Source organism: Eptesicus fuscus, chromosome 10 (assembly GCF_027574615.1).
Source record: "Eptesicus fuscus isolate TK198812 chromosome 10, DD_ASM_mEF_20220401, whole genome shotgun sequence".
NCBI classification, from domain to species: Eukaryota; Metazoa; Chordata; class Mammalia; order Chiroptera; family Vespertilionidae; genus Eptesicus; species Eptesicus fuscus.
In genome coordinates this window covers 40,940,890-40,968,645 of record NC_072482.1, presented here as the reverse complement: position 1 = coordinate 40,968,645, position 27,756 = coordinate 40,940,890, and the positions used below count along the sequence as shown (strand labels likewise).

At 38.5% G+C, this 27,756-nt stretch overlaps 1 protein-coding gene across 1 annotated transcript in view; it reads left to right on the top strand.

The window, feature by feature from the left end:
• IBTK (inhibitor of Bruton tyrosine kinase) overlaps positions 1-27,756 on the top strand; it is an 86,237-nt gene that overhangs the window by 17,897 nt on the left and 40,584 nt on the right. The window contains exons 5-16 of the mRNA XM_028160307.2: positions 2,117-2,227; positions 3,371-3,541; positions 5,744-5,861; positions 5,951-6,131; positions 8,322-8,445; positions 13,610-13,787; positions 18,094-18,271; positions 20,115-20,714; positions 21,592-21,678; positions 23,534-23,616; positions 23,697-23,737; positions 24,182-24,278. Of these exons, the coding sequence (XP_028016108.2) occupies positions 2,117-2,227; positions 3,371-3,541; positions 5,744-5,861; positions 5,951-6,131; positions 8,322-8,445; positions 13,610-13,787; positions 18,094-18,271; positions 20,115-20,714; positions 21,592-21,678; positions 23,534-23,616; positions 23,697-23,737; positions 24,182-24,278 (1,969 nt within the window). The remainder of the gene's footprint in view (positions 1-2,116; positions 2,228-3,370; positions 3,542-5,743; positions 5,862-5,950; positions 6,132-8,321; positions 8,446-13,609; positions 13,788-18,093; positions 18,272-20,114; positions 20,715-21,591; positions 21,679-23,533; positions 23,617-23,696; positions 23,738-24,181; positions 24,279-27,756) is intronic.

Genomic DNA, 27,756 nt, shown 5'->3' with positions numbered 1-27,756 from the left:
TAATCATCTATTCTTTGTAAAATAGTGTAAAACTGTGAGCTATTTTTCAAGCACTGTTAGAAATTCGAAGGCACTATACAGATATCAATTTAATTTTAAAAAGGTAGAGCTTCTGTTGATTTTGTAGCTTTTGTTTCTGTGTAACATCCTAATATATAAAAACCCTGGGTCATAATGGCCAAGGCTCAACCAACCGGAAGTAAGTCCTGTAGTCAATGCTGGGTTGTGGCAACCCAGCACTGACTGCTTCCGCTGCAGGTGCGGTTCCCCAGCACTGACTGCTGAGGGGACTGCGAATCAGGGCCAGAGGGAGGCCTGAAGAGAGAAGCAGGGACTGATCCGTTGTCTCTGTGGCAGCTTTTGATCAGCACTTGCTTCTCTCTTTCTCTCCCAGTCTGGCCAGCAGCCACGCCTCCATTTCTCTCCAGGCCTTCACTGGGGCTGCTGATCAGCCCTGCCTTTCTGATCAGGCCCTGTTGATAGGCCCAGAGACATTGACGCTGACTGGCATAGGAACCAACCAATCAGAACCAAATGTGGGTGCTGTGGGGAGCCAATGGCTGCCTAGGAGGCAGAGCTTTTGACACTGACTGGCATTGAAACTGACCAATCAGAACCAAATTGGCCAGCAGATGAGGGCAGTTGGGAGGGAGATCAGGCCTGCAGGGGAGGGCAGTTGGGGGTGAGATCAGGCCGGCAGGGGAGGGCAGTTGGAGGTGAGATCAGGCCAGCAGGGGAGGGCTTTTGGAGGTGAGATCAGGCCAGCAGGGGTGGGCAGTTAGGGGCAACCAGGCCGGGAGGGGAGGGCGGTTGAGGGCAAGATCAGGCCAGCAGGGGAGGGTAGTTGAGGGCAACCAGGTTGGGAGGGAGGGCAGTTGGGGGCGAGATCAGATCGGCAAGGGAGGGCAGTTGGGGGCAACCAGGCCGGCAGGGGAGGGCAGTTAGGGGCGATCAGGCAGGCAGGCAGGCAGGCAGGCAGAGGCAGTTAGGGGCGATCAGGCAGGCAGGCAAGTGAGCAGTTAGGAGCCAGCGGTCCCAGATGGGATAGGGCCTAAACCGGCAGTTGGACATTCCCCAAGGGGTCCCCAATTGGAGAGGGTGCAGGCTGGGCTGAGGGAACCCCCCTCTGTGCATGAATTTCGTGCACCGGGCCTCTAGTAAAATTAGAATTTTTCAAGTTGTTTCTCAAGTGAATTCATTGTTGAAGCTCAGTATTACTAGTTTTAGGTAAGTGAACCTGAGTTCTTAAATATAAGTAATTATAAAATTAATTGATATAAGTGTAGAGATTTTATCTTGGGTCTTTTATCATTATGCTGGATGTTATCTTCCACTTCTATGGATTTTACTACTGTTAACATATTCATCTTTCTCTTACCACTTTGTGTGTGTGTTTCTACCTGTCACTCTCCCTTCCTCTCTCTAAAATCAATTAAAAAATATAAATGCAAATAATTTTTTAAAATAAGAAAAAAGGATTATTAAATGGCATTAACATAAAATAAATATGCTGCACGTTAGATGCATTTGAAAATATAACAGTGTGGCCTGGGGGTTAGGTATGTAAGTACATCCGTGTTGATATGTAAGTGTGCTATTAAAGATATATTAGACAAAATTAGAGAAATAAAAAGGACATACTGTCTACCCCACATTTCCCTTGTATAGCTAGCTGATGTTTTTAAAAATACATTTACCTTAAAACATTTCCATAATTAAATAACATATATCACTATTTGATGATCTTTATGCTTCATATTGCACTCTGCTCAGTTCTTGCTGTTTGGGAAACAACTGGCTACTACCTTTTGTAGTTGAAGACTTAAGATTTGCATTTTCCTTTGTTTAGTCTCTTCTATGGGTAGCCCGTGCTAATTCCTTCTTTGTTCTTTTTATTATATGTTTGTTTTTAAACATAGTTTTAAAATAAAATGTGTATATTTGTAATTTTTATTACGGAAAACTTGAAACATGTACAAAGTAGAGAGAATAATATGAATACCAATGTACCCATCATCCAGCTTAAACAGTTAGCAATAATCTATTATTAATTTAAAATAAAATTAAGAATGTTTTATTTGGAGAATTTTAATAATATTTTCTTGTTTTCCTACAGGTAGTGCTTTGTAAATTTCATTCAGTGTTTCTGTCTCAGAAAGGGCAGGTATATACCTGTGGTCATGGTCCTGGAGGACGTTTAGGCCATGGAGATGAACAGACATGCTTGGTAATTGATATATTTAGGTAACTTTAGTAAAATTTTGATAAATTGGAAGCTTACATTAACCAAAAAAAATTTTTAGCCAAATATAAGGAGAAAATAATGTACCAATTACTAATAGATTTTAAAAAAATACATTTTTATTGATTTCAGAGAGGGAGAGAGATAGAAATATCAATGATGAGAGAGAATCATTGGTCAGCTGCCTCCTGCACGTTCCCCATTGGGAATTGAGCCTGCAACCCGGGCATGTGCCCTGAACAGGAATTGAACCTGTTTCATAGGTTGTTGCTCAACCACTGAGCCATACCAGCCAGGCCCCAATTGGTAATAGATTTTTAACAATCAATGATTTTTCTAGTATATCATGTTCAAATTAGATACGATGCAAAATTGTGAAGCATCAAAGAAAAATTTTATTTTTATAGCAAATATTGGGAAGGGACTACTGGTATATTTACCGTCGATTAAAGGGTACTTTAAAAAGGAGAGAGAGCCCTAGCCAGTTTGGCTCAGTGGATAGAATGACGGCCTGAGGACTGAAAGGCCCCAGGTTCGATTCTGGTCATGGGCACATGCCTGGGTTTCAGATTTGATCCCTGGGGGCGGGGGTGTGGGGGAGGGCATGCAGGAGGCAGCTGATCAATGATTCTCTCTTATCATTAATTTTTCTATCTCTCTCCCTTCCTCTCTTAAGTCAATAAAAATTAATAAAATGCTATTATAATTTTGTGTTTAGGTGAAGAAAATGAACTACTGAGAAGTTAAGAGATTTGATTTTCAAATAGCTAGTAAATGTCTCATTGAAGGGATGTATTGTTTCCTGTATTTGTTATTTATTTTTTCAATATACCAATGAGTTCTTTGGCTGAAGAGCTCCCTTTATCTATACCAAACAAATTTGTACTTGGTGTATACTAAGGGCTCAAAAATTATTTGTTGCATTAAATTATTAAAGTGTCTTACTAGGCGTTTTGTGTTTTACTAATAAACCAGAATTTTGTTAAACTCATCTGTTCCTTGCTGAATTGTAGAATTTATCATGATAGAGCAATGTATCAGTCATGTCATTTTAGACATAGTATTATCAGATTCTATTTGTATATCTATATAAATGGTTATTAAACTAAAGTTAATTTTATTTTGCAGGTCCCTAGGCTTGTGGAAGGGCTGAATGGTCATAATTGTTCCCAAGTGGCCGCTGCTGAGGATCATACTATTGTATTAACTGAAGATGGATGTATTTATACATTTGGTCGTAATACTTTTCATCAATTAGGAATTATTCCTCCACCTTCCATTTGTAATGTACCCAGACAGGTAAACTTCTCTTTTTTTAAACAATAAGTGGCTATTTGCTTTAAAACCTGTATGGACAAAAGGATGGAAGGTATTAACAGAGCAACTTATTTTATTTATATTCAGTGATACATATTTTTCACAGGAGAAATTAAACGTGGTACAAATTAACATTTGTTTGGAGTACGAAAGAAAGCACTTGGGAAATTAGGCACTAAACTGCTTTAAACTTCTAAGTATTCATAAACCAAGGGGGACCCAGATTTTTGGGGTTTAAGGCCTTATAAAAAAACAAACAAACAAAAAACCCCAGCCCTGGCTTGTCTGCTCAGTGGTTAGAGCATCAGCTCATGCCCCAAAAGTGTCCCTGGTTCCATTCCCAGTCGAGAGTACCTGGCCCCAGTCGGGGTTTGTGCAGGAGGCAACCAATTGATGTGTCTCTTACATCGATGTTCCTCAGTTTCTTCCTCTTTCTCTCTCCCTCTCTCTCTCTCTCTCCCTCTTCCCCTTCCACTCTTTCTAAAAATCAATGGAAAAAATATCCTCAGGTGAGGATTAACAACAATAACAAAAATAATAAATAATAAAAACACCAAGTTTATAAATACAAAATGGCTATGCAAATGAGGCACCTAGAAGTCTAAGCATATTGGCTTCATGATAAATCTACCTCTGCACAGAAATCACACCTGGCAAGCTGATGTGATGGAATATAGATAAAAACGCCACTGCTCTTTGTTCTACTTTCCCCCTCCAATTTGTACAACCACCACCTGAAAGTACTCTTCCCTCAACTCAGGGACCTAGTACACAGAAGTGGGACTGATGCTCTAAATTAATGTTACTGGAATCATCACCATAATAAATGTGATTTCAACTCATAATATTATGTATTTCAAATGTTAAATCTCTTCACTGGATTTAATCCTCTGGATTTAAAGTTATTATTAGATACACATTTGTAATAAGCTTTTAAATCCAATGATTTCCCATTTGGGATGACTAATGAATCAATAAGAATTACCCCAAAATAATTGGAGGTAGTTTTCAATCTGTGGTACTTCTTTTTTTCTTCCAATCCTCACCCAAGGATATATTTAGAAAGAGTAATCGGGAGAGGGAGAGAGAGAGGAAGAGAGGCAGGCAGGCATTGAAGCAAGAGAAATATGGATCTGTTGCCTCCTATACACACCCCATCCAGGGATCAAACCCACAACCTAGTCCTCTGACCAGGAATTGAACATGTAACCCTTTGGTGCACGGAACAGCACTCCAAAGCAACTGAGCCACGCGGCCGGCACATCCAATGTGTGGTACTTTTTTTAAAAGATCGATTTCCTCCCACTGGAATTTGTGGGTATTTAATCATTTTGTAAGGCTTCTTTAGGAATGGTAGATACTTACTTCCATTTTTATTCCATTGTCAGAGCTCTAGGCTGATAGGACCATATCTGAGTATTCTCAAGTGGGGGCAGTTTTGCTCCCCAGGAGCTATTTGACCATGTCTAGAACATTTTCAGTTACAACTGGGGGCAGGAGTGGGAGTGGTGCTACTGGCATCTAGGGATGCCTTAAAGTCTAAGGATGCTGCCAGATCTTCTACAATGCCTAAGACAGTCTCTGACAGCAAAGAACCATCTGGTCCAAAATGTTATTAGTGCCATGGATGAGAGACCCTGGATATGTCAAATTTAAAAGCACCATATTTTCTAGTAAGGATGAATATGCCTGTTTTGCATATTGCTTTTTATATATTAAAACTGCTGACATAAAGTGGCTGCATCAAAATGTCTTGCATTCTTTTTTTTTTTTTTAAATATATTTTATTGATTTTTTTTACAGAGAGAGTAAGGGAGAGGGATAGAGAGTTAGATACATCCATGAGAGAGAAACATCGATCAGCTGCCTCCTGCACATCCCCCACTGGGGATGTGCCCACAACCAAGGTACATGCCCTTGACTGGAATCGAACCTGGGACCCTTCAGTCCTCAGGCTGACGCTCCATCCACTGAGCCAAACCAATTAGGGCAAAATGTCTTGCATTCTGAGAAGACTTGGGATCTTAGTGCTAACATCTATTAGTGACAACTGCCTTGAGCACTTGAGGGAGCACTGGTAGCAAATATGCCATATATTTGCTATCTGTTCTACTGGATCTTTGCAAAATTGTACTAGTTAATAGATATATAGTAAGCTGCAGTCTTATTTGTCTTTTGTAATAGATGCAGGCAAAATATCTGAAAGGAAGGACAATCATTGGAGTAGCAGCAGGCAGGTTTCATACAGTGTTATGGACTAAAGAAGCTGTTTACACTATGGGACTAAATGGTGGACAACTGGGTAAGAAATCTTTGATGACACTATCTGAAAAGTAAATTGGATTCTTAAAATTCTTATTTTGTGATTTGTATATTTGTGTAATTTTTTAGGTTATTTACTAGATCCCAATGGAGAGAAATGTGTAACTGCTCCTCGTCAAGTCTCTGCCCTTCATCATAAGGACATCACTCTGTCTTTGGTTGCTGCAAGTGATGGGGCCACAGTCTGTGTTACTACAAGGGGAGATATTTATTTACTTACAGACTATCAGTGCAAGAAGATGGCTTCCAAGTATGTGTATTTCTCTGAAAGAAACATAATTCTTGGTTTGTGATACAATCATCATTGGTTCATGTGTAGTCTTTTTTATATTGTGCACTTATTTATTTTAAAAAGACGTTAATCATATATCATGGACCCAGTCCAAGTATTTTTACCTGACTGGTATATTTTTAATCTTTGTCTAGCCAGCCTATTATTATCTGAAAGCATGTTATAGTAGCATTCAGTAAACTAGTGGTTGGCCAATCAAAATGCCAGTTACAGTGGAAAATCGTAACATGAAGGTTTTAAGTATGGATGGGTCCACCAATTGGAGTTCCCTGTGTTTCCTGCATAAGTCATAATGTGTCATCTATGATTTCATTTTGAATTATTTAAGGAACAAGTGCTTTAAAACAATTGTGATGTAAGTTAAGTGCAGAATCCTATAATTTTCATACATTTTCAATCTTATAGTTGATTAATCCATATCTGATGTAACAGCTTTTTTTTTTTTTGCTACTTATATTTATCATGTCATTCCTAAGTATTTAACTTTTATAGAGAAGACTCTTTCAGACTAATATCTTAGTGGTTTACATAATAATTCTTTATATTCTACTAGAGGTCCAGTGCATGAAAATTCATGCACTGGAGGGGGGAGTCCCTCAGCCTGGCCTGCCCCCTCTCACAGTCCGGCAGCCCTCGGGCGGGAGGCGATGCCCTCATCACACCTCTGCTGCTGCCACTGCTGGCAGCGCAAGCCTCAGCCGGCCCTGGTTACCTGAGCCTCGGGTGGCCCTGGGTGGCTGGGCAGCTGACATCCAAGGTTTGCCTGCACCTCGGGCCGGCCCTAGGCGGCTGGGCAGCCGACATCCGAGGCTTGCCTGCACCTTGGGCTGGCCCTGGGTGGCTGGGGGAACTGGGGGACTCTGGAGCCACGCACCTGCTGCCCCAGCGGGGCTGAGAGGACTGGGCGCTGCCATCTTATGGCTGTGGGTGCCGCCATCTTTGAGGGTGTGGCAGTTAATTAGCATATTCCCTCCTTATTGGCTATGGGTGCCGCCATCTTTGTGAGGGTGTGATGGTCAATTAGCATATTCTCTCTTTATTAAATAGGATAATAATAATAATAATAATAATAATAATAATAATAAATACAAGTAGAGAAATAGATCTTTGACCCTGGAAGAGTATAGCTCAATTAGTGGAAGCAATAGTGTGCAGGAATTCTAGAGAGTAGCCATCAAACTTAAAAAGTAATCAGGCATTGAAATTGAAATGCATTGAAATGTGCTTTTGCTAATATAAATGAGATGGTAACTTCATAAATAGATACCATCCCTGAAATTAACTCATGAGCAGAAAATGTCAATCATCAATTTATTACAACTTCTGTGTATAACAATTGAAAGGTTATCTATTGTAGGTCATATTTGTTACAGAAACATGAAAATGTGAGCATACATGTTCCTTAAAACTGACTAGGGTTTTTGTCAGTATGAGGTGATTTGTGGAATATTAGGTTTTTAGTTAACATTTATAAAACTTGCCCTGGTGACATTAAATTACATAAATATGTTATATCCAAGTTTTCACTAAGAAAATTCTTTTGTTGCAGATTGTTACAACATAGTAATTTTGAAATGAAAAAAAATCGTAAATGCAGACAGAATATCTTAGAGCGAGGATAATCATGGCAGTAACAGTAGGTTTCACACAATACTTTAGGCATATCCCATGTGCAGATATAATGAAATGTGTGGTTAGTGGATGAGTTATTAAATGAACAATATTGATAATTTTCATGGCAGCTTTATCTATTTAGGGTTGTCCATATTTGAAACTAAGGATTTCTATTTTGTTTTGAGGTTTAAAATTTTTCTTTTCTGATAAAATGCAAATACACTTAGGAACTTTTAGCCTTATCAGTTATTTAAGGTAGAATGAATGTGTGCATTAGCAAGCTGGGCTTTAGGTGTTCAATGTGTATATCTGTATGGGGAGAGGCTTTTGGGAGAAAAGGATTGCCATAGAAAAAAACAGCTGTTGTATAGGGGAAACTTATAGAAAGAGAGGGACTAAGAATACCAAAGGATAAATCATCTTACCTCCCCTTTCTCAATACTCACCCTAAGTTATTATTTGAGTAGTAATTTCTTTAAAATTGAGCATGTGTATTTTAGAGAACATAATGTAGACTTTTTTTTTTTTACCCAGACAGCTAAACTTGAAAAAGGTTCTTGTATCTGGGGGGCGTCTGGAATACAAGGTTGATCCTGAACATTTGAAAGAAAATGAGAGTGAAAAAATTTGTATTCTTGCAATGGATGGAGCTGGAAGGGTGAGTATATATTTATGCAAAAGCGTAGTAATCTTAATGTCATTTGGTAGCTGTGGAGGACCTGATAATGTGTAAATGTATTTTCATGATAGTGATGACTTCTATTGACTTTGTTTCTCAATTTGTTTTGACATTCAGTACTAATTAGTATGGAGCTGGTATTGTAAAGAAAGTACGATGACATTTAATGTTGCATAGTACTGCTTTGTTAAACTGTAGTTTAAAATATCATTTACTGTGCTTAAAATGGAAATAAGTAAGGGATGGGTTGTTTTATATGTACACAGTATTGATAAATGATACTGAATTACAGAGATATGAGCTATGTTATGTAACTACTCTTTAAAAAAAAGTTAAGCAGGCAATATTAAAAATTTGATGCATAATTGAAATTTTTTCCACAGATTCAGTTTTAAACAAATATATACATAATATATATATATGCAGATATTATAACTATCATATAAAAGATAATGTATTTCTAGATCACTATATAAATAATCTTATTTCTTTTCATTGAAGTAAATGCTATAGAGTTTTAATTTTAGTTCCCTTTGCAAACATGCCAGTATATTTCTTTAATAAAACTGTTAATTAAAAAATATATATTATACATTAGTACACTGAAAAAATTTTACACTGACTAGAAAAACACAGATTGCTTTCTGCTTTTTGCTATAAAATAAGTCATACAATTAGAATGTTTTTCTGATGTTTATAAAGTGCTGTGAAATTTGACATTTTAGAATTTGAAGAATTAAAATCATAAGGTTTCACCTACAGGTACACTACAGGCATAAACCTATTGTAGTTGATCATTTTAATGGAGGGAACTATATTTAAGATTTAGATCTAATTTGTAGATGGAAGGGAGCGGAGGCATGGGATTGCATAAAATCTTAAGTATTAAACTTATTTTGACTTTGGGGTGTATTTCATTTATATTAATATGGCTTATACTTCTGGATATTTACTTACTTAAAAGTAGTCTTACATTAAAAACGAAACTGTGAAGGAATCAATATAGTCTTTTTGTGTGTGCATAACTTTTGAGTTATTTTGGCAGATACCATTTTGTGCTTCACTTTTCTTAGTTATGAGAGGATTGAACTTTTAAAATCACTGTTAAAATTTTTCACATGAAATCTTGAAATGCTAATCTATGAAGCTGATAAAAGGGTAGCTGTTCTGGATAAAGCTGGGTTGGGAAGCCCAACGTCCCATCTCATTATTTTCAGTATCCTTGAGCAGCAGCCCCTAAGCCATCAGGAATACTATGGTTTGCAGAACCACTAGGAAGCCATTAAACCAAGCATGTCAAACTGTATGATGATTATTTCTATCTCTAAAGTTTTATGTTAGTAATATAATTTAGTTATACTTTTATTTTTCTTTTAGAATCAAGTTTGGATTTTCACAGGATGCTTTTCATTCTTCTTGTAAACAGACAGTACTACAGCAAGTCTGATAACCTAAGTTTTACCGATAAGATTTTTGTGTTTTTTTAGTATTGCAGCAGCCCTGTATGCCCAAAACAAGCAATACTGAAAATTGCTTAAGAGGAATGTCTTTGAAGCATATTTAATACTTACTGTTTATTTGATGTACTTTTTCTGAAAGATACTTCTTAAAAACCATCTTGACCTTTATTAAAAAAAATCATATATGAGCGTTTATTCCAGTATTGCCGGCAGTATGGGAGAGCAGCAGGTCATCCACAAAAATCTGCTCTGCAGCCCCCCCATAAAACAGCTGCTTATATAGGGTAGGACAAAGATTACATGGGAAAGTAGGAGGCTGGAGTGGGACTCCATTGTTTGGGCAACAAAGTTGTTAATCTTTCCATGATAATAGGCAGTTCTTGAATGAGAATGGTTCCAAGGTTGACTCCCAGGTCCTGGGAGGCGTACACCTCCCAGCCAGGTCATAATGTCCTTACTTTAACCAACACAAGGCAATCATAGTTAACAGAGCATGATTAATATTCCCCATAACCATAGCTAGTCCCCAATATTCTATTTTTGCCCCTAATGTTTCCCCACTGTTATTTCTATCACCTCATATCTATGAGATTAGTATTAGATGAAAAAGTCTAATCCTGCTGGACTATATTTGCTTCTGCCTTGAAAGCAGTTCCTAGGGATGGAATACACCAAATGCAGGATCTTGGATATATTTTCTAATTACTGAGAATTGTCAGAAAGATTAAAACAGTACATTCCTTTAAATTCCTCACAACCATGATTGTGCTGCAACAGCAAATAATCTATTGCGGCCTGATTTTCTAGAACTGCCTCCCTGATCTGGCTCAGCTCTTCTTTTATTCCATGTATATATAGCCTTGGAGGTGACATTCAGGGTTTTTACTATGCTACAAGCCAGCCGGGTAACTTCCTACATTAAGGGAGCCTACCATTACCAGCATAACAAAAGTGGTCAAAGCAATATATGCAGCAGGGCTCCACAGGTGGAGATAGTCATTGCAGTCTGGTGCCACGGCCTTGAGAAAGTCTCTTTTGGTTCAGACCCTGTGATGTTTCTGAGACATAAAGATCCTAAGGCCTTTCGGTGCTGTTGGTAGGGAGTTACCCCAGATATCAGAAACCAACCAGCCAGCAGCTTAATATGTCCATTACTATAAGGGAAGGTGACGTTATCAGAACAGTTCATATTGTAGTTATTAGATACTGAAAGATAATAACTAGAACACTCAGTAACAGTCAGACATTTGCTACAGGGAACTACTGCAGTAACCTTGCATCCTTTTCCCAGACGTGGGTCCAACATATAAAGGTCCCAGTATATGACTTCCAAAATGAATGGAATAGTTCTATATATTATCAGTAGGTATCCCAACTTCTACTCAGCAAAATGTAAAAGTCAGTTCTGTATAGGTTCCTCCACTGCCAGCTTCAGAGCAGTTGGAGTGGTGAGAAGCACACCTCAGGGTCTAGTCCATTTCTCCCCTGGTTGGCCATTTGCCCTTGCTCTGCTCAGGTCTGTCTGACTGCCTACCACAGTCCCAGGGACCTTGGCTCTGAATTCTTTCAGAGAAAAGGGACGCAGGGTCTCTTGTGTAACTGCTTTGTGCTGAGGAGGGACGAAGTTTTTCCTTCAGAGCCAAGAGATTCTTGCTGTCTGTCAGAGGGACAGTGAGGCCTGGGAGGGGGTGGCAATGGTGCCTAGAGGTGGTATTCCCTGAGTCTGAGTAGGGCTTGTAACCTGAAAAGACTGCCATGAACCATGTGACGAAGCAAGGTACCAGGCTTTCTCCAAGGTGCTCTTACTGGCTTCATTTCTTAAAGCTTTCTGGTGACATCCAGAGTCTGGACATGTCTCTCTCAGACATGACATTCCAGTCAAAGTCTTGGTTAATATAGCCACAATTGGAAACAGGTCATACTGAATTCATGCAAAGAAACGTATTGCCACTTGTTAAAAATTGCTAAATTTGGCCTCCAGTGACTTTAATGTGAAAGTACTATTTTAGTTTTCTTTGCAAAATCGGAGTGGCCTCCCACTGCTATTTCTACAGCCTGGGAAGGGCACTTATGCAGATCTGATCCTCCTAAGAGAAAGACTTGGTAGGTTTAGAAGATTTTATTTCCCATATTTTTTTCTTCTGAGCAGACTAACAATATGAAATCTGATATACAAGAAGAGATCTGAAAAATAGAAACAAAAACCCCTACAGTAAATAAATGAGTACTCTCAAAAGGGTGGACTGGGACATTAGCCTTAGACTCTTATCTCACACTAACCCAGCACAGCAAATAGGTTCTGAGTGGCACAAAGCCTAAACAGAAGAGGCAGAGGATTCCCTATGTTCATAAAATGGCGAAGAGCAAACTAAGTCCCCCAAAGATAAGAAAGCAAGCAAAGAACATCAGTAACCAAGTTACGTTACAGACAGACAAGAACTTTCACTAGCCAAGAGTTTCCAGCAGCTGATGCCTTGAGAGGGAGAGCAGGAAGGGTCCCCAAGATTAAGAATTCTTGGCAGCTGCTGGGAAGTTCCTGCAATCCCTGCCACGGGTTCAGCCTGCTACAAGGAGCTGGAGCCCCTAGCAAAGTGGGATGTGCCCGTCTTTTAACAAATTAAACCAAACAACAAAGAGACACAAAATAATTAACAGACATTCTCAATGTACAGTATTTACAGGTGTGCACAAAACACAGATGAGAGCTTCACACCATGTTCCTTGTCTGTCTAGCCATAGAAACCTCAGAATGCCCTGCATTTAAAACCAACTGAAGCAGAGCAATGTCTCTCGTCCCAGAGTGGATCAGACTAAGGGCTCGGAGACCAGGCAAGGACGGCTGGAGGTCCCTTGTCACCCAGAGCTGATCATGCTCACCCAGATGAGAGGCAGTACTGGTAAAATGCCTCCTGTGGCATACACAGTGCTGCCATACATAGTACATGCTTCCTTACAAGGAAGCCCAGATGAGAGGCAGCAAGTGCTTCTCATGCTAAAAACACGCTTGATTCCTCCTACAAAAATGCTTGATTCAATGTGGGTCTCAGGTGAGATGATGGGAATTGCCGAGGCTGTAGCTGGAACTCAAAACAGGAAAATTCCTGGCAGCACTGCAAATAAAGAGTCCAGGCTTCAGCCCCAGGAACCCCCAGTCCAGGCAGCAAGTGGGATCCCCAGTACTCACCCAGAGAAATTCTCACTTAAATCCCTACGTGGTTGCAAGAATAGGTAACCAGACAATCAGTGGGTCCGTGCTGCCTGTCACTACTGGAGCCAGTTAAGCAGAGACAGGGCTGAATCATATATGAGCGTTTATTCCGATACTACCTGCAGTATCGGAGAGGAGCAGGTCATCCACAAAAACCATCTTGACTTGTATGGTATCTAGGTTTTTCTGCAGAATGAACATTGAAACATATTACTTAGAACTTTATTTTAGAAACATTACCTCTTGATTTCAGTTTTTGGTTGATCACGTGTTATAGTGCTTTATATTCCAACTAGTGGCCCGGTGCACAAATTTGTGCATGGGTGGGGTCTGGACAGCTGGCCCCATCAAGGGGACGCAGGTGGTTGGCTGGCTGGCCCCACCCCCTGGTTGAACTCCTGGTGGAACTCCCAGTCGAGGGGACAATTTGCATATCAGCCTTTTATTATATAGGATGTAATTTGGTTTATTTTAGGTGTTTTGCTGGAGATCAGTCAGCAGTTCTCTGAAGCAGTGTCGATGGGCTTATCCACGCCAAGTCTTCATTTCTGATATTGCTTTAAATAGGAATGAAATTTTATTTGTCACCCAGGATGGAGAAGGATTTAGAGGGAAATGGTTTGATGAAAAAAGAAAGAGTTCTGAAAAGAAAGGTCAGTTCATAGATGTGAATGGCACATAAAGGTTCCTTTCAGGTAACTTTTAATTTCCTAAGATTTACCCTTATGTCTCTTTTGATTTTGGTTTGTGTATGTGCAGGTAAGTGAAAGGAATTTGATTTATTTAAATTGGAATTTTCAGCTTTTTATCTATCTTAGCATATCCTGAGGTCATGGTACATTCTCATCAGTAACAGTGGCTCACTGTTACTAATTGCCAGACTTTACTTTAGGGCTAGATAAGTGTAAAGTTAAAAAATAAGCAAGCAAACAAAAAACAACTCCCCAGATGGTTGTGAACCATCTTCCAAACTCCCTTTTTTGTCTTTCTCCCCAAATTGAGAATTTAGTAGCTTAATGCTTATTGTTTTTTGTTTTTTTTTACATATTTATATATATATACTAGAGGCCCAGTGCATGGGATTCGTGCACTTGTGGGGAGCGTGGCCTGCTGGGATCAGCCTGCTGTGGGAGCAGCTGTTCATTCCAGTCAGCCAAGTGGCTGTGGACTCGCCCTCTGAGTGGCTGCTCCCGCTTGGCTGACCGGGATGAGCGGCGCTCCCACTGTGGGAGAGCACTGACCACCAGGGGGCAGCTCCTGCGCTGAGTGTCTGCCCCCTGGTGGTCAGTGCATGTCATAGTGACTGGTCAACCGGTTGTTCTGGCCTTTCTGCCGTTCGGTTGCTGGGCTTTTATTATATAGGATAAAATTAAAGGTTTAAAAGTTATGTTACATGACTTAGAGAAAAATCACAGGAAAAATAAAGTTTTTATGTTCATTGAGAATTTTAAAAAGTATAGCTTTTTAAAACAATTGCTGAATAATTGAAAACAAGTTTTTTTTCATTTCTTGATTAATATAAAGGATAGTTTTAAGATGCCACCAGTGGAAGTAGAAATTTTTCATTATATAGTTCATTCTTTTTTTAAAAAAAAATATTTTTATTGATTTCAGAGAGGAAGGGAGAGGGAGGATGAGATAGAAACATCAATGATAGAAACACATCAATTGGCTGCCTCCTGCATGCTCCCCACTGGGGATTTAGCTCACAACCCAAGCATGTGCCCTGACCGGGAATCGAACCCAGGACCTCCTGGTCCATGGGATGATGCTCAATTCACTGAGCCATTCCTGCAGGGCTGTATGTATAGTTCATTCTTAATTATCTGATTATAAATTTATAAACTTGCGGATTAATTGCATTGTTTTTTAACTAAGGTTAGTGACTTTTTCTTTCATCCATGATTAATAATCAGTTGATTTTTTTTTTTCTCCCAGAAAAACTAGAATTTATTTATCTCTTCACATCTCATTGCTCCCACCCTAGCCCAAGTCACATGGACTACTGAAAAAATAATTTTCTTATTTCCACTCTTGTTTCCTTTTATCTATTCTCAGTGATTACTAGAGTGAGCTTTTAAGATCAGATCCTAATATGTCTGTGTTTAAAAACTCTTTAATTGTTTGTTCATTACCAACACATGGCCTATTAGGCCCCTGCCTGACTCTTGGAGTTTCTTCCTTTCACCCCAGTTGTGATTAGTCCCAGGGCCTTTCCTAATTTTTTACATCTCAGCTTCATTTATACTTCATCAAAAATATTTTTTACTGATTCCTCAATCTAAACTGAGTTATCCGGTTTCACTTATAATATTCCCTTTGTATTTTCATCATGCAACTTATTTTTACTTGTTCTTATGTATTTATCTTTGTGATTAATTTTTTAAATGCTTGTCTCCTATTGACTATAAAATGGCAAGGACCATGTCTGTTCTATATCCTTAGCATTCAGCATATTTCCTGGCACATAGTAGTTGTCTGTTGAATGAACAAATCAGTTATTATATGCTAAAAATATATAAATTACATTTGTAATTATATAAACATGTTTTTCAAAATCATAAAGCCACAAAATAATGATTTTTGGATAATTATTTGTTTTCATTTCCTTATAAATTAGTCAAGTCTGTTGACATTAAGGTACATTTACTATATGCTAGGTATAGGGCCAGGTTTAATAATACTAAAATATATAAAATGGGCCCTTGTTCTGAGACACTCAAATTTGTAGGGGCATAGTCATGTATATAAATACTAGAGGCCCAGTGCACGAAAATCGTGCACGGAGGGGGGTTGTCCCTCAGCCCAGCCTGTACCCTCTCCAATCTGGGACCCCTTGAGGGATGTTCGACTGCCCCTTTAGGCCCGATCCCGGGATCGGGCCTAAACGGGCAGTCGGACATCCCTCTCACAATCCAGGACTGCTGGCTCCCAACTGCTTGCCTGCCTGCCTTCCTTATTGCCCCTAACCGCTTCTGCCTGCCAGCCTGATCACTCCCTAACCACTCTGCTGCCAGCCTGTTTGCCCCCAACTTCCCTCCTCTGCCGGCCTGGTCACCCCTAACTGCCCTCTCCTGCAGGGTTGATCACCTCCAACTGCCCTCCCTTGCAGGCTTAGTCCCTCTCAACTGCCCTCCCTTGCAGGCCGGGTGCCTCCCAACTGCCCTCTCCTGCTGGCCATCTTGTGGTGGCCATCTTGTGTCCACATGGGGGCAGTGATATTGTGTGTTGCAGTGATGATCAATCTGAAGATTACTCTTTTATTAGATAGGATAGAGGCCTGGTACAGGGATGGGGGCCAGCTGGTTTGCCCTGAAGGACATCCCGGATCAGGTGGGGGTTCCCTTGGGGTGTGGGGCGGCCTGAGCGAGGGGCCTGTGGTGGTTTGCAGACCGGCCACGCCCCCTGGCAACCCAAGCGGAGGCCCTGGTATCTGGAATTTATTTTCCTTCTACAATTGAAACTTTGTAGCCTGGAGCGGAGCCAAGCCTGGGGCTCCCTCTGAGGCCGGCCGGCAGCCATTTGTGTTGGGGTTATAATTGAAACTTTGTTGCCTTAAGCAGGTGGGCCCGGCCAGGGTGTGCAGAAAGCTTTGCTTCCCCTGTTGCCGGCGGCAACCCTGGCCTGCTCTCTCAAGCTCCATTCTGCTGCCATTTGTTTGAATTTGTTTACCTTCTATAACTGAAACTTTGTAGCTTGAGTGGAGGCTTAGGCCTGGCCAGGGCAGGCAGAAAGCTTGGCTTCCTCTGTTACCTAGGAAACTTTGCTCTCTGTGGCTGTAGCCATCTTGGTTTGGGTTAATTTGCATGCTCGCTCTGATTGGATGGTGGGCGTGGCTTGTGGGCGTGGCTTGTGGGTGTGTCGGAGGTATGGTCAGTTTGCATATTTGTCTATTATTATATAGGATTTGCAGTCATGGAGACAAATACTAATACATTTTTTTGAGAATATAGAAATTGGAGTAACTGTGTATTGGGGGAATATTAATAAACCCCTGAGACTGAAATAGAATGAATTTGAGAGTAACTAGAATTCAGGTTTGACTTATAAATGTTGAAGTCCTTAAAATTGTGTCTTACTTACATCATATTTAGTGGTCTAAAACTGAACTCAAACACCCACATCTACTTTTCAGTGTTTCAATTTAAGTAAATGGTTATGGTTCTCTTTGACACCCAAATTCCCTTACCCTCTGCATCCAATTGTCACCAAGTTTTGTCATTTTGGTCTCAATATTTCTGAAATCTTTACACTTTTCTACAGCTTCATCTCTACAACCTCAATCTATATCATTTATATTTTCTGGATTAATATCTTTGTCTTTGGTTCCATATACTTTAAATATACTTCATACTGTAGGCAGAATCATTTTTTTCAATGTAAATTTCATACTTTTCTTTCATAGCCTTGATATGACTTGTAATGATGTTATCATTGTTTAATGTTTGTTTTTTCTGCTAGAAGTGTATCCAAGATGGTAGGGACATGCCTGTCTTGTTCACTACTGTATCACTACGGATAGACTGATGATCACTGTATGGTAGATAGTGTAGTCACCCTAATATTTGCTGAATAAGTGGAAGAAAGGGGAAGGAGGAAAGAAAGGAACAAATAAGCAATCAATTATGTAGATGCCAAGTTTACATATTTGTAATACAAACAGGAATTTTAAAATCCCGTTTAATACAAGATTTGCTTTTTAGAAAGATAACTTTGGTTGCAAGTGGAGGATTTTTTATTGAAAGGGAGAAATTAATGGATAATTGAGACTTGCCCCCCAAAATTTCATGCATTATACAACCAATATATAGGGTGCACATTGTGTTAAAGAGAAAGACGATGTAATTTTTCAAATGGACTGAATACATATGAAAGATATTTCTGTATTCTAATTGTTTTTCTATTTTTCCTAAATCATTTTAATAAAACCTTAATTAATTGGATTTTTTTCCCTTTTAGCAGAGATTTTATCAAACCTTCATAATTCCTCATCAGATGTGTCTTGTGTCTCTGATACAAATAGTGTATATGAAAGAATTCGACTTGAGAAACTTACATTTGCCCACAGAGCTGTTAGTGTCAGCACAGATCCAAGTGGATGCAACTTTGCAATTCTGCAGTCAGATCCTAAAACAAGGTATACTTGTATATATTTCATTTCACTTTTAGAAGGAACAATCACTGGAGTTTTTTTGTGTTTGTTTGTTTTCCATTGCTCCTAGACCAGATTTAATTGAAGAGCTGTTGCCATGTCTTGTAGAAACTTTAGACATAGAATTATGCTACCAGGATAACTCACAGGTAGAATTTGTTACACTGGTAATTTGTTTGAAAACTGATATTTATTGAAAATATTGAAGATGTATACATATATCTTTATGTATATACGAGAGGCCCGATGCACGGATTCATGCATCGGTGGGGTCCCTCGGCCCCACCTGCGGGGTTCAGGCCGAAACCGGCTCTCTGACATCCCCCGAGGGGTCCCAGATTGCAGACCAGGCCAAGGGACCCTAGCAGTGCACGATCGGACCTGGGAAGGGACCGCGGGAGGGCTCTAGGATATGTCTGGCCCGTGTTGCCCAGTCACGATCGGGGCCAGCGGGCTGGGGAGGGACCGCAGGAGGTTGGCTGGCTGGGGAGGGGACGCAGGAGGGCTGCAGGGTGTGTCTGGCCCGTCTCTCCCAGTCCTGATCGGCTGGACCCCAGCAGCAAGCTAATCTACTGGTCGGAGCATCTGCCCCCTGGTAGTGCGTGTCATAGCGACTGGTCGAATGGTCGAACGAACGGTCGGACATTTAGCATATTAGGCTTTTATTATATAGAATAGGCACACAAATTTATTTATACCTTTAGTGCTTTGTGATGTACTCTAAGGTCCCAGATCCTGAAAAATATGAATATTTGTTACGTAGTTTGCAACAATTTCTGACCCTTGAATATGATGAGAATTGATAAGAGTTAGTGTAGAGTCACCTGTAGGGTCGGGTAGTGTGAATCTCTATACAAATCTTTTAAGTCACACTAGTAGAGAGATGACAGGTTAAGGTAAATATCAAGTATTGAAAAGGAAAGAAGTACTAGAAGTAGGGTGACCATCCTGTTTTGCCCATGCCTATTCTGTATTTAGCACTGGGAGACCACTCTGTCTCAGGCAAACCAAGAGGGTTGGTCTCCCAGACCTGGAAGGATAAAATGTAGATTGGGAAGGTGTGATAGCACTCTTAAAGTACTAAAAGACACAGGGTTACAGACCAATTGTGTGTCTGTGTGTGTGTTTATTTTTACTTCCTTGAGTTTCTGACCTATTCTAGGATTTGGGACCCAAAATATTTACTCAATTCTTTATATATTTTTCTTTACTTGTAAAATAAATGGACATAAAAGAGGAAGAGGTTGAGAACTGTATCCTTTTTTGAATGTTTTTAGTTATTTTTATCATTTAAAAATTTTCTATGAAATAGTCATTCGAAATTTATATTTTAGTGTTTCTTTGTTGAAAGAGAAAACACTGCTTTCAAAGGAAAACTTAATTCTTATCATTTTAGTTTAGGAGAAAAAGGAATAGAAAAATTTAAAGGGTGATACAATATCTAAGACTGTGCAATATTCTTATATTTTAGGAAATGCCAAATGTAAAATTTTCTAAGTTTAGCAAATAAAAAAGACATTGCACTTTAAATGGAGAATTGGCTAGGGATGCTTTAAAATTTTTTTATTGATTCCAGAGGGAGGAAGGGAGAGGGGGAGAGAGAGATAGAAGCATCAATGATGAGAGAGAATATTGATCCACTGCCTCCTAGATGCCCCATTCTGGGGATCGAGCTGGCAACCTGGGTATGTGTCCTGACCAGGAATCAAATTGTGACCTCCTGGTTCATGGGTCGATGCTCAAGCACGGAGCCACACCAGCCGGGCTAGGGATGCTTTTTAAAAATTTTTTCTTGTAAGTAAAAATGATTTTTTGGTTTTATTTCTAGCCTTTATGAAATTCCAGCTGTGTCTTCATCATCTTTTCTTGAAGAGCTGGGCAAACTGTTGAGGGAAGCAGATGAAATGGACAGCATCCATGATGTGACATTTCAAGTTGGCAACAGAATCTTCCCTGCTCATAAATATATTTTGGCGTTGCGTTCTGACTTTTTTCAGAAATTGTTCCTTTCAGATGGTACTTCTTTAGACTTTACAGATGTTTACCGGAAAGACGAAGATTCTGTAGGATGCCCTCTCTTTGTGGTAGAGAAGGTCCATCCTGACTTGTTTGAATACCTTTTACAATTTATATACACAGATACTTGTGACTTTTTAACTCATGGCTTCAAACCAAGAATTATCTTAAACAAAAAACCAGAAGAATATCAGGGTACTCTGAATCCTCATTTGAATAAAATGAATTCCCATGAAGATAATCAGAAATCAGCATTTGAAGTTTATAAAAGTAATCAAGCACATACAATTAGTGAAAAACAGAGAAGCAAACTCAAATCTTCCAAAAAAGTAAAAAGTGTTGGGGAAGATGATCCTGTAAGAATGTTGCAAAATGTTGCAAAGAAATTTGGTTTCAGTAATTTGTGTAGTAGGTATGGCTCCTCCTTAATATCTATTCTTGTATGTCCTCCTTTTAAAAATTACCTTTTCCTTTGCTGTTCTCTTTCTCCCTCCCTCCCCACTTCCCTTTTTGTGGGCAGGTACGTGTTTGTTTGTTTTCTTCATTTTCTGCTAAAGCTGCTATGGGATTCCCTGGATTAAAACATTCACATATGGGAAGACTGTTACTGGGTTTGAACTCTCTATGGTGTTTGTGTAATAGAGATCTAGAGGGGCAGGCAGTGTGGTTGCTGGAAAGAGTACTCTCTTTGGAGTTAGAAAGACCTCTGTATGTCTCTTAGCTTTACTATAACTAGCTGGGTCAGGTTTCTTAGTTTCTTTGTATTTTAGTTTTTCAGTATACAAAATGGGAGGGATATCACTGACTTCATATTGTTTGTGTAGTTTTGTCATATAACACATGTAAAGATGCTGACGGTATTTGTCATATTACAGACCAGACTTTTTGGAATTCTCTATTTTTAAGGTATTTATATTGCCTATGGCAGTGTAACCTTAGTTGTGGGGTGGGAGATGGGGAGGAGTGCATATTTTCTATTTAAAAACAATGAAAGGCTTTATACCATACCTTTGATTTTTAAAAAATTACTATTTTTTGGTCAGTAGTGATATTTTAATACATTTTGAATTCTAAGTAAAATTGAAAGAGAATGTATGATTATTTCTTTACCACAGAGTGGGAGTTCTTTGAGATATTTTTCCAGGTGATACAAGTTATATAATCATGTTCAGATTTGATTTGTTGGATTTTTGTTGCTTGTTTGTTTTGGATTTGTTGGATTTTTGTTGCTTGTTTGTTTTGGTAGGGAAATATACACACTGTTAATTTTTATCTCTTCTTGTTGATAGATTAGATGGAGTCAGATTTGAAAATGAAAAAATTAATGTTATTGCCAAGAAAACTGGTAACAAACCAAAGCTAAATCAGAAAAAATGGTAAGTTAGGAAATGAAAGTAAACTTTTTATCTCTAGATTTTGGGACCTAAGTATAGAAATAGAACTCTTCTTACATATGAAGCAAAATGTATAGGTAGATACACTTTTACCGTTACTAATATTCTTCATTTTTGGAAATAATGGAGAGTTGTTGAAGTAAATGGATAAAATATTAACTGTTTAATAGACTGGTACAATTAATTTTTCTGATTACTTTCTAATTAAGAAAGAAATTTAATTATTTTTTCTTGCCTGCATTTTGCATTTTTTTGATCAATAGGAAATGTTAACTCCAAAATCAAACTGATTATGCCTCTTCATCATTATGATGATTCCTTTGTAAATCTTTTCAGTGATGATTATACTATACTGATAGTATATTATTAAATACTAGAGGCCCGGTGCACGAAATTCGTGCACGGGAGTGGGGGGGGTGTCCCTCAGCCCAGCCTGCACCCTCTCAAATCTGGGACCCCTTGAGGGATGTCCGACTGCCCCTTTAGGCCCGGTGGGATCGGGCCTAAACGGGCAGTCGGACATCCCTCTCACAATCCAGGACTGCTGGCTTCCAGCTGCTCGCTTGCCTGCCTTCCTGATTGCCCCAACCGCTTCCGCCTGCCAGCCTGATCACCCCCTAACCACTCCGCTGCCAGCCTGATTGATGCCTGACTGCTCCCCTGCCAGCCTGTTTGCCCCTAACTTCCCTCCTCTGCCAGCCTGGTCACCCCTAACTGCCCTCTCCTGCAGGGTTGATCGCCTCCAACTGCCCTCCCTTGCAGGCCTGGTCCCTCTCAACTGCCCTCCCTTGCAAGCCTGGTGCCTCCCAACTGCCTTCCCCTGCTGGCCATCTTGTGGTGGCCATCTTGTGTCCACATGGGGCCAGGATCTTTGACCACATTAGGGCAGCCATCTTGTGTGTTGGAGTGATGGTCAATCTGCATATTACCCTTTTATTAGATAGGATGGAGGCCTGGTACAGGGGTGGGGGCCAGCTGGTTTGCCCTGAAGGGTGTCCCGGATCAGGGTGGGGGTTCCCTTGGGGTGTGGGGCGGCCTGAGCGAGGGGCCTGTGGTAGTTTGCAGGCCCAAGCGGAGGCCCTGGTATCTGGAATTTATTTACCTTCTACAATTGAAACTTTGTAGCTTGGAGCAGAGCCAAGCCTCCTGCTCACTCTGTGGCTGGCAGCCATTTCTGTTGAAGTTTGTGTATCTTCTATAATTGAAACTTTGTAGCCTTAAGCGGAGGCCTGGGCTGGCCAGGGTGTGTGGAAAGCTTTGCTTCTTCCATTGCCTGGGAAACCCAAGCCTCCCTCCTGCTCTCTGTTGCTGTAGCCATCTTGGTTGGGTTTATATGCATACTCGCTCTGATTGGCTGGTGGGCATGGTTAGTGGGCGTGGCTTGTGGGTATAGTGGAGTGATGGTTAATTTGCATATTACTCTTTTAATAGGTAGGATTTTGTTTTTAGGTATTTACTTATAGGTGAAGTTTTTAGAGAAAGAGAAACTGGAGATATCTGGATTATGCTTAGAATAGAATGGGTTGTACAAATAAGTGAATTAAAGACCTTTGACTGTGCTGTAACTTACCATTATATTATTGGCCAGTAATGAAAAAGAAAAGTTAGAGGAAAGGTTTTTGAATATTTATCTGAATTCAGTTTCCTATTTAAATATTATTTTTATTGTAAAATGGAAGGAGATGAAGTACTTCATTATATATTCTCAAGTTGTTTATACTCTGCTGCCTTTAATGAAAAGAAAGTCAAAAGCCAAGCCAAATTCTATAAAGAACTTTCTTATTTGCTAAACATGTAAAGAAATTGCTCTTGCTTTAATTAAACGTTTTTCTTGCAGTTCATTTGTGTATGATGTGACCATGAAATCAGTGGATGGAAAGGAATTTCCTTGTCATAAATGTGTTCTTTGTGCTAGACTTGGTAGGTACACCTTTTCTTAGTTGCTGATTTATTTGTTTCAGTATTGTTTCACTATTCTTATTGATATTTTTTTCTTTCAGATTATTTTCATAGTATGCTGAGTAGTAGCTCATGGATCGAGGTAAGATTTAAGTATAAACCAACTAGGTTGGTTAACAAAACTTCTTTAGATTTTGGGGAGGTTATATACTAAAGAAAGTAACAATGGGAACCTGATATTTTAACTCAGTTTTTCTTTTGTACTAAACTTTATGCAATAAGCCTGCTGGAAAATAGCAATACTTAGAAATGAAAATTAGTGCAGAAAAGCTACTTAAATCAAAATTTCCCTATTATTTGGAAATTTAGAATGCAGTGTGTTTATCTCAATTTTTCTTGATCCTTTTTCATGTTATAAGGCAATTTAAAAATAAAACTATCTTATTTTAGCTTTGTGTTTTATAAATGTTATATTCTTTTGCATTTGATGTGATTCTTCTTCAAAATTTTTGTACCAATCTCAATCAGTATATAGTAGTATTTTCTAGTTTAAGTTAATTGTTTTATTTTATTTTATTTTATTTAGGCTTCCAGTTGTGCAGCTCTAGAAATGCCAATACAGTCTGACATACTGAAAGTTATTTTGGACTACCTCTATACTGATGAAGCTGTGTTGATAAAAGGTATTAATAAGAGATAGGGTATTTTAAATCTTTAAGATATAATTGAATAATGGTAAAAACATGAATCTTAATTTCTACTCTTAATTGAAATAAGTCTTCAACACAGGCTTAATTTAGAATTAGCAATAGGCATGATTACTAACAGTAAAGACATAGAAAAAGCAAGTTTTCCTTACCTATGTGAAAATGAACTCTGTAAAAATTGTTTTTAATGGGTTTAAAGTGTGATTGGGTTTAAAGCTTCAGACACAACTACTTCTGTGATTGAGATGAATTGACAACAGGGAGTATAGTTTTGACCAATAGACTACAAAAATTCTGTCTTGCCTGCTTTTCCCCTTGTTTAAAGTACAGGTATGTCTTCAAGATCCTGATTTCAATTCCTTAGGCTAAATACCCAAAAGTAGTATTGCTGTATCATACAGTATTTCTATTTTTAATATTTTGAGGAACCTCCATATTGTTTGCCATAGTGGCTGCACCAATTTAATGGTCAACAGTGCACAAGTGATCCTTCCATATCCTCATCAATACTTTTTGTTTTTTGATAGTAGCCATCCTAACAACTCATTGTGGTTTTGATTTGTATTTCCCTGATGATTATATACTAGTGATATTGAGTACCTTTTCATATACCTTGATGGCCATTTGTATGTCTTTGTATATTATCTGTTCAGGTCTTTTGCCCATTTTTTAACTGAGTTACTTATTTTTTGCTCTTAAGTTGTAGGCGTTCTTAAGTATTTTGCATATTAACCCCTTTTCAGATATGGTTTGCAGATTTTCTTCCACTCCAAAGGTTGTCTTTTCATCTTGTTGATTCCCTTTTTTTTCTTGCTCTACCGAAGCTTTTTAGTTTCATGTAATCCCACTTGTTTCTTTTTGCTTTTGTAGTATGTGGTTTTGGTGTCATGTCTGAAAATTTTCGCCAAGATCAATGTTTAGGTTTTTTCCCCCTCGTGTTTTCTTCTAGGAGATTTATGGTTTAAGGTCTCACTTTAAAATCTTTAATCCATTTTGAGTTGAGTTTTGTGTATGGGTTCACTTTCATTCTCTTGCCTGCAAACATTTAATTTTCCTAACACTCTGTTGAAGAGACTGTCCTTTCCCCATTTTGTATTCTTGACACCTTTGTCAAAAATTGGTTGACTGTATATATGGAGGTTTATTTCTGGGCTCTCTAATTCTGTTTCACTGGTCTATGTGTGTTTATACTAATAAATTACCATTTTGATTACTATAGCTTTGTAATAGAGTTTAAAATTGGAAGTGCCATGCCTCCAGTTTTGTTCTTTTTTTCAAGATTGCTTTGGATATTCAGGGATTTTTTGTGATTCCATATGAATTTTAGGATTGCTTTTTAATTAGTAATATTATTATTTAAATAATTCTTTATTGTTGAAAGTATTATACATGTCCCCGTTTATCCCCCCATTGACCCCCTCCAGCCCACACATGTCCCTTGCCCCAGGCCTTCAGCACCCTATTGTCTGTCCATGCATACAAGGTCTTTGGTTGATTAACTCTCCTACCCACCCTCCCCTGCCTTTCCCTCTGAGATTCCTCACTCTTCCATGCTTCCATGTCTCTGGATCCACTCTGTCAACAGTTTATTTTGTTACTTAGATTCCACATATGAGTACGATCATGTGATACTTCTCTTTCTCTGACTGACTTACTTCACTTAGCATGACACTCTCCAGTCCCTCCACGCTGCTTTTTATTTTATTTTTTATTTCCGTGAAAAATGCCATTGGAATTTTGATGGGGTTTTATTGAATCTGTAGATTGCTTTGGGTAGAATGGACATTTTAACAGTATCAATTCTTCCAGTCCATGAACATAGTATATCTTTCCATTTATTTGTGTCTTTTTCTGTATCTTTCCTCAGTGTTTTGTATTTTCTAGCATACAGATCATTCATCTTCTTGGTTAAATTTATTCCTGTATTTTATATTGATGTAATTGTAAATGGGACTTTTTTGTTTATTACTTTTAAGGATAGTTCATTAGGCATAGAAAAGCAACTGATTTTTTTTTTAATGTTGGTTTTGTATCCTTCAACTTGACTGAATTTGTTTATTTTCATAGCTTTTTAGTGGAATCTCTAGGGTTTCTATATATAGGATCTTATCATCTGCAAATAGAGACAGTTCAATTTTTTCCTTTCCAACTTGGATGTCATTTATTTATTTTTCTTGCCTGATTCCTCTGGCTAGGACTTCTAGTACTGTGGTGAATAGATCTTCCTGATTTTAGGGTGATTAGCTTTCATATTTTTACTTTTGAGTATTATGTTAGCTATGGGCTTGTCATATATGGCCTTTATTGTATTGTGGTACATTCCTTTTATACCTAATTTTGTAGAGTTTTGATCATGAATGGATATTAAATTTTTTCATGTGTACTTTCTGCATCTATTGAGATGATCACATGATTTTTATCCTTTATTTGGTTAATGTAGTGTATCATATTTATTGATTTGATGTATTGAATCTTTTTTTGCATCTCAGACATAAATCCTACTTGATCATGGTGTGTAATACTTTTAATACTGTTGAATTTGAATTACTAATATTTTATTAAGGATTTTCGCTTGTATGTTTATCAGGGATATTATTCTTTAATTTTTTTGTAGTATCATGCATGACTTTGGTATCAGGATAATGCTGACTTCATAAAATGACTTTGGAAGTGTTTCTTTTCACTTTTTGGACAAGTTTGAGAAGGGCCAGTGTTAATTTTTCTTTTAAATGTTTGGTGAAATTCACTGGTGAAGCCATCTAATCTTTTTGGGGAAAGTTTTGATTACTGATTCACTCTTTTTACTCTGTAATTGGCCTGTTCAGATCTTCATGATTGTACACTTGTTGGAATTCATTCATTTATACTAGATTGTCAATTCATTGGCATTTAATTGTTCGTAATAAGTAGTCACTTATGATCCTGTGTATTTCCGTGGTATCATTTGTAATTTCTCTTCTTTCATTTATGGTTTTATTGGAGTCCTCTCTTTTTTTTTTTTTCCTTAGTCTACTTAAATGTTTGTTAATTTTATTTATCTTTTCAAACAACCAACTCTTAAATTTGGTGTTTTTCAGTATTGAGTTCATTGATTTCTGCTGTAATTTTTATTATTTCCTTTCTTCTAACTTTGGGCTTCCTTTGTGATTTTTCTTGTTCTTTGTTGTGCAAAATATTGAAGGTTATTCCTTTGAATTCTTTCTTGTTAAGGCATTTATCAGCATAAACTTTCTTGTTAGAACTTGTTTTTTGCTTCATACCATCAGTTCTGGTATGTTGTGTTTCCATTTTCATATGTCTCAAAAGGTATTTTTTGCTTTCTCTTTGATTTCTTTTTTGACTCACTGGTTGTTTAGGACTGTGTTGATTAATTTCCACATATGTGAATATTCCAAATTTTCTCTTGTTGTTCTAGTTTTTTACCTTTTTATTAGGAGAAGATACTTGGTATGAT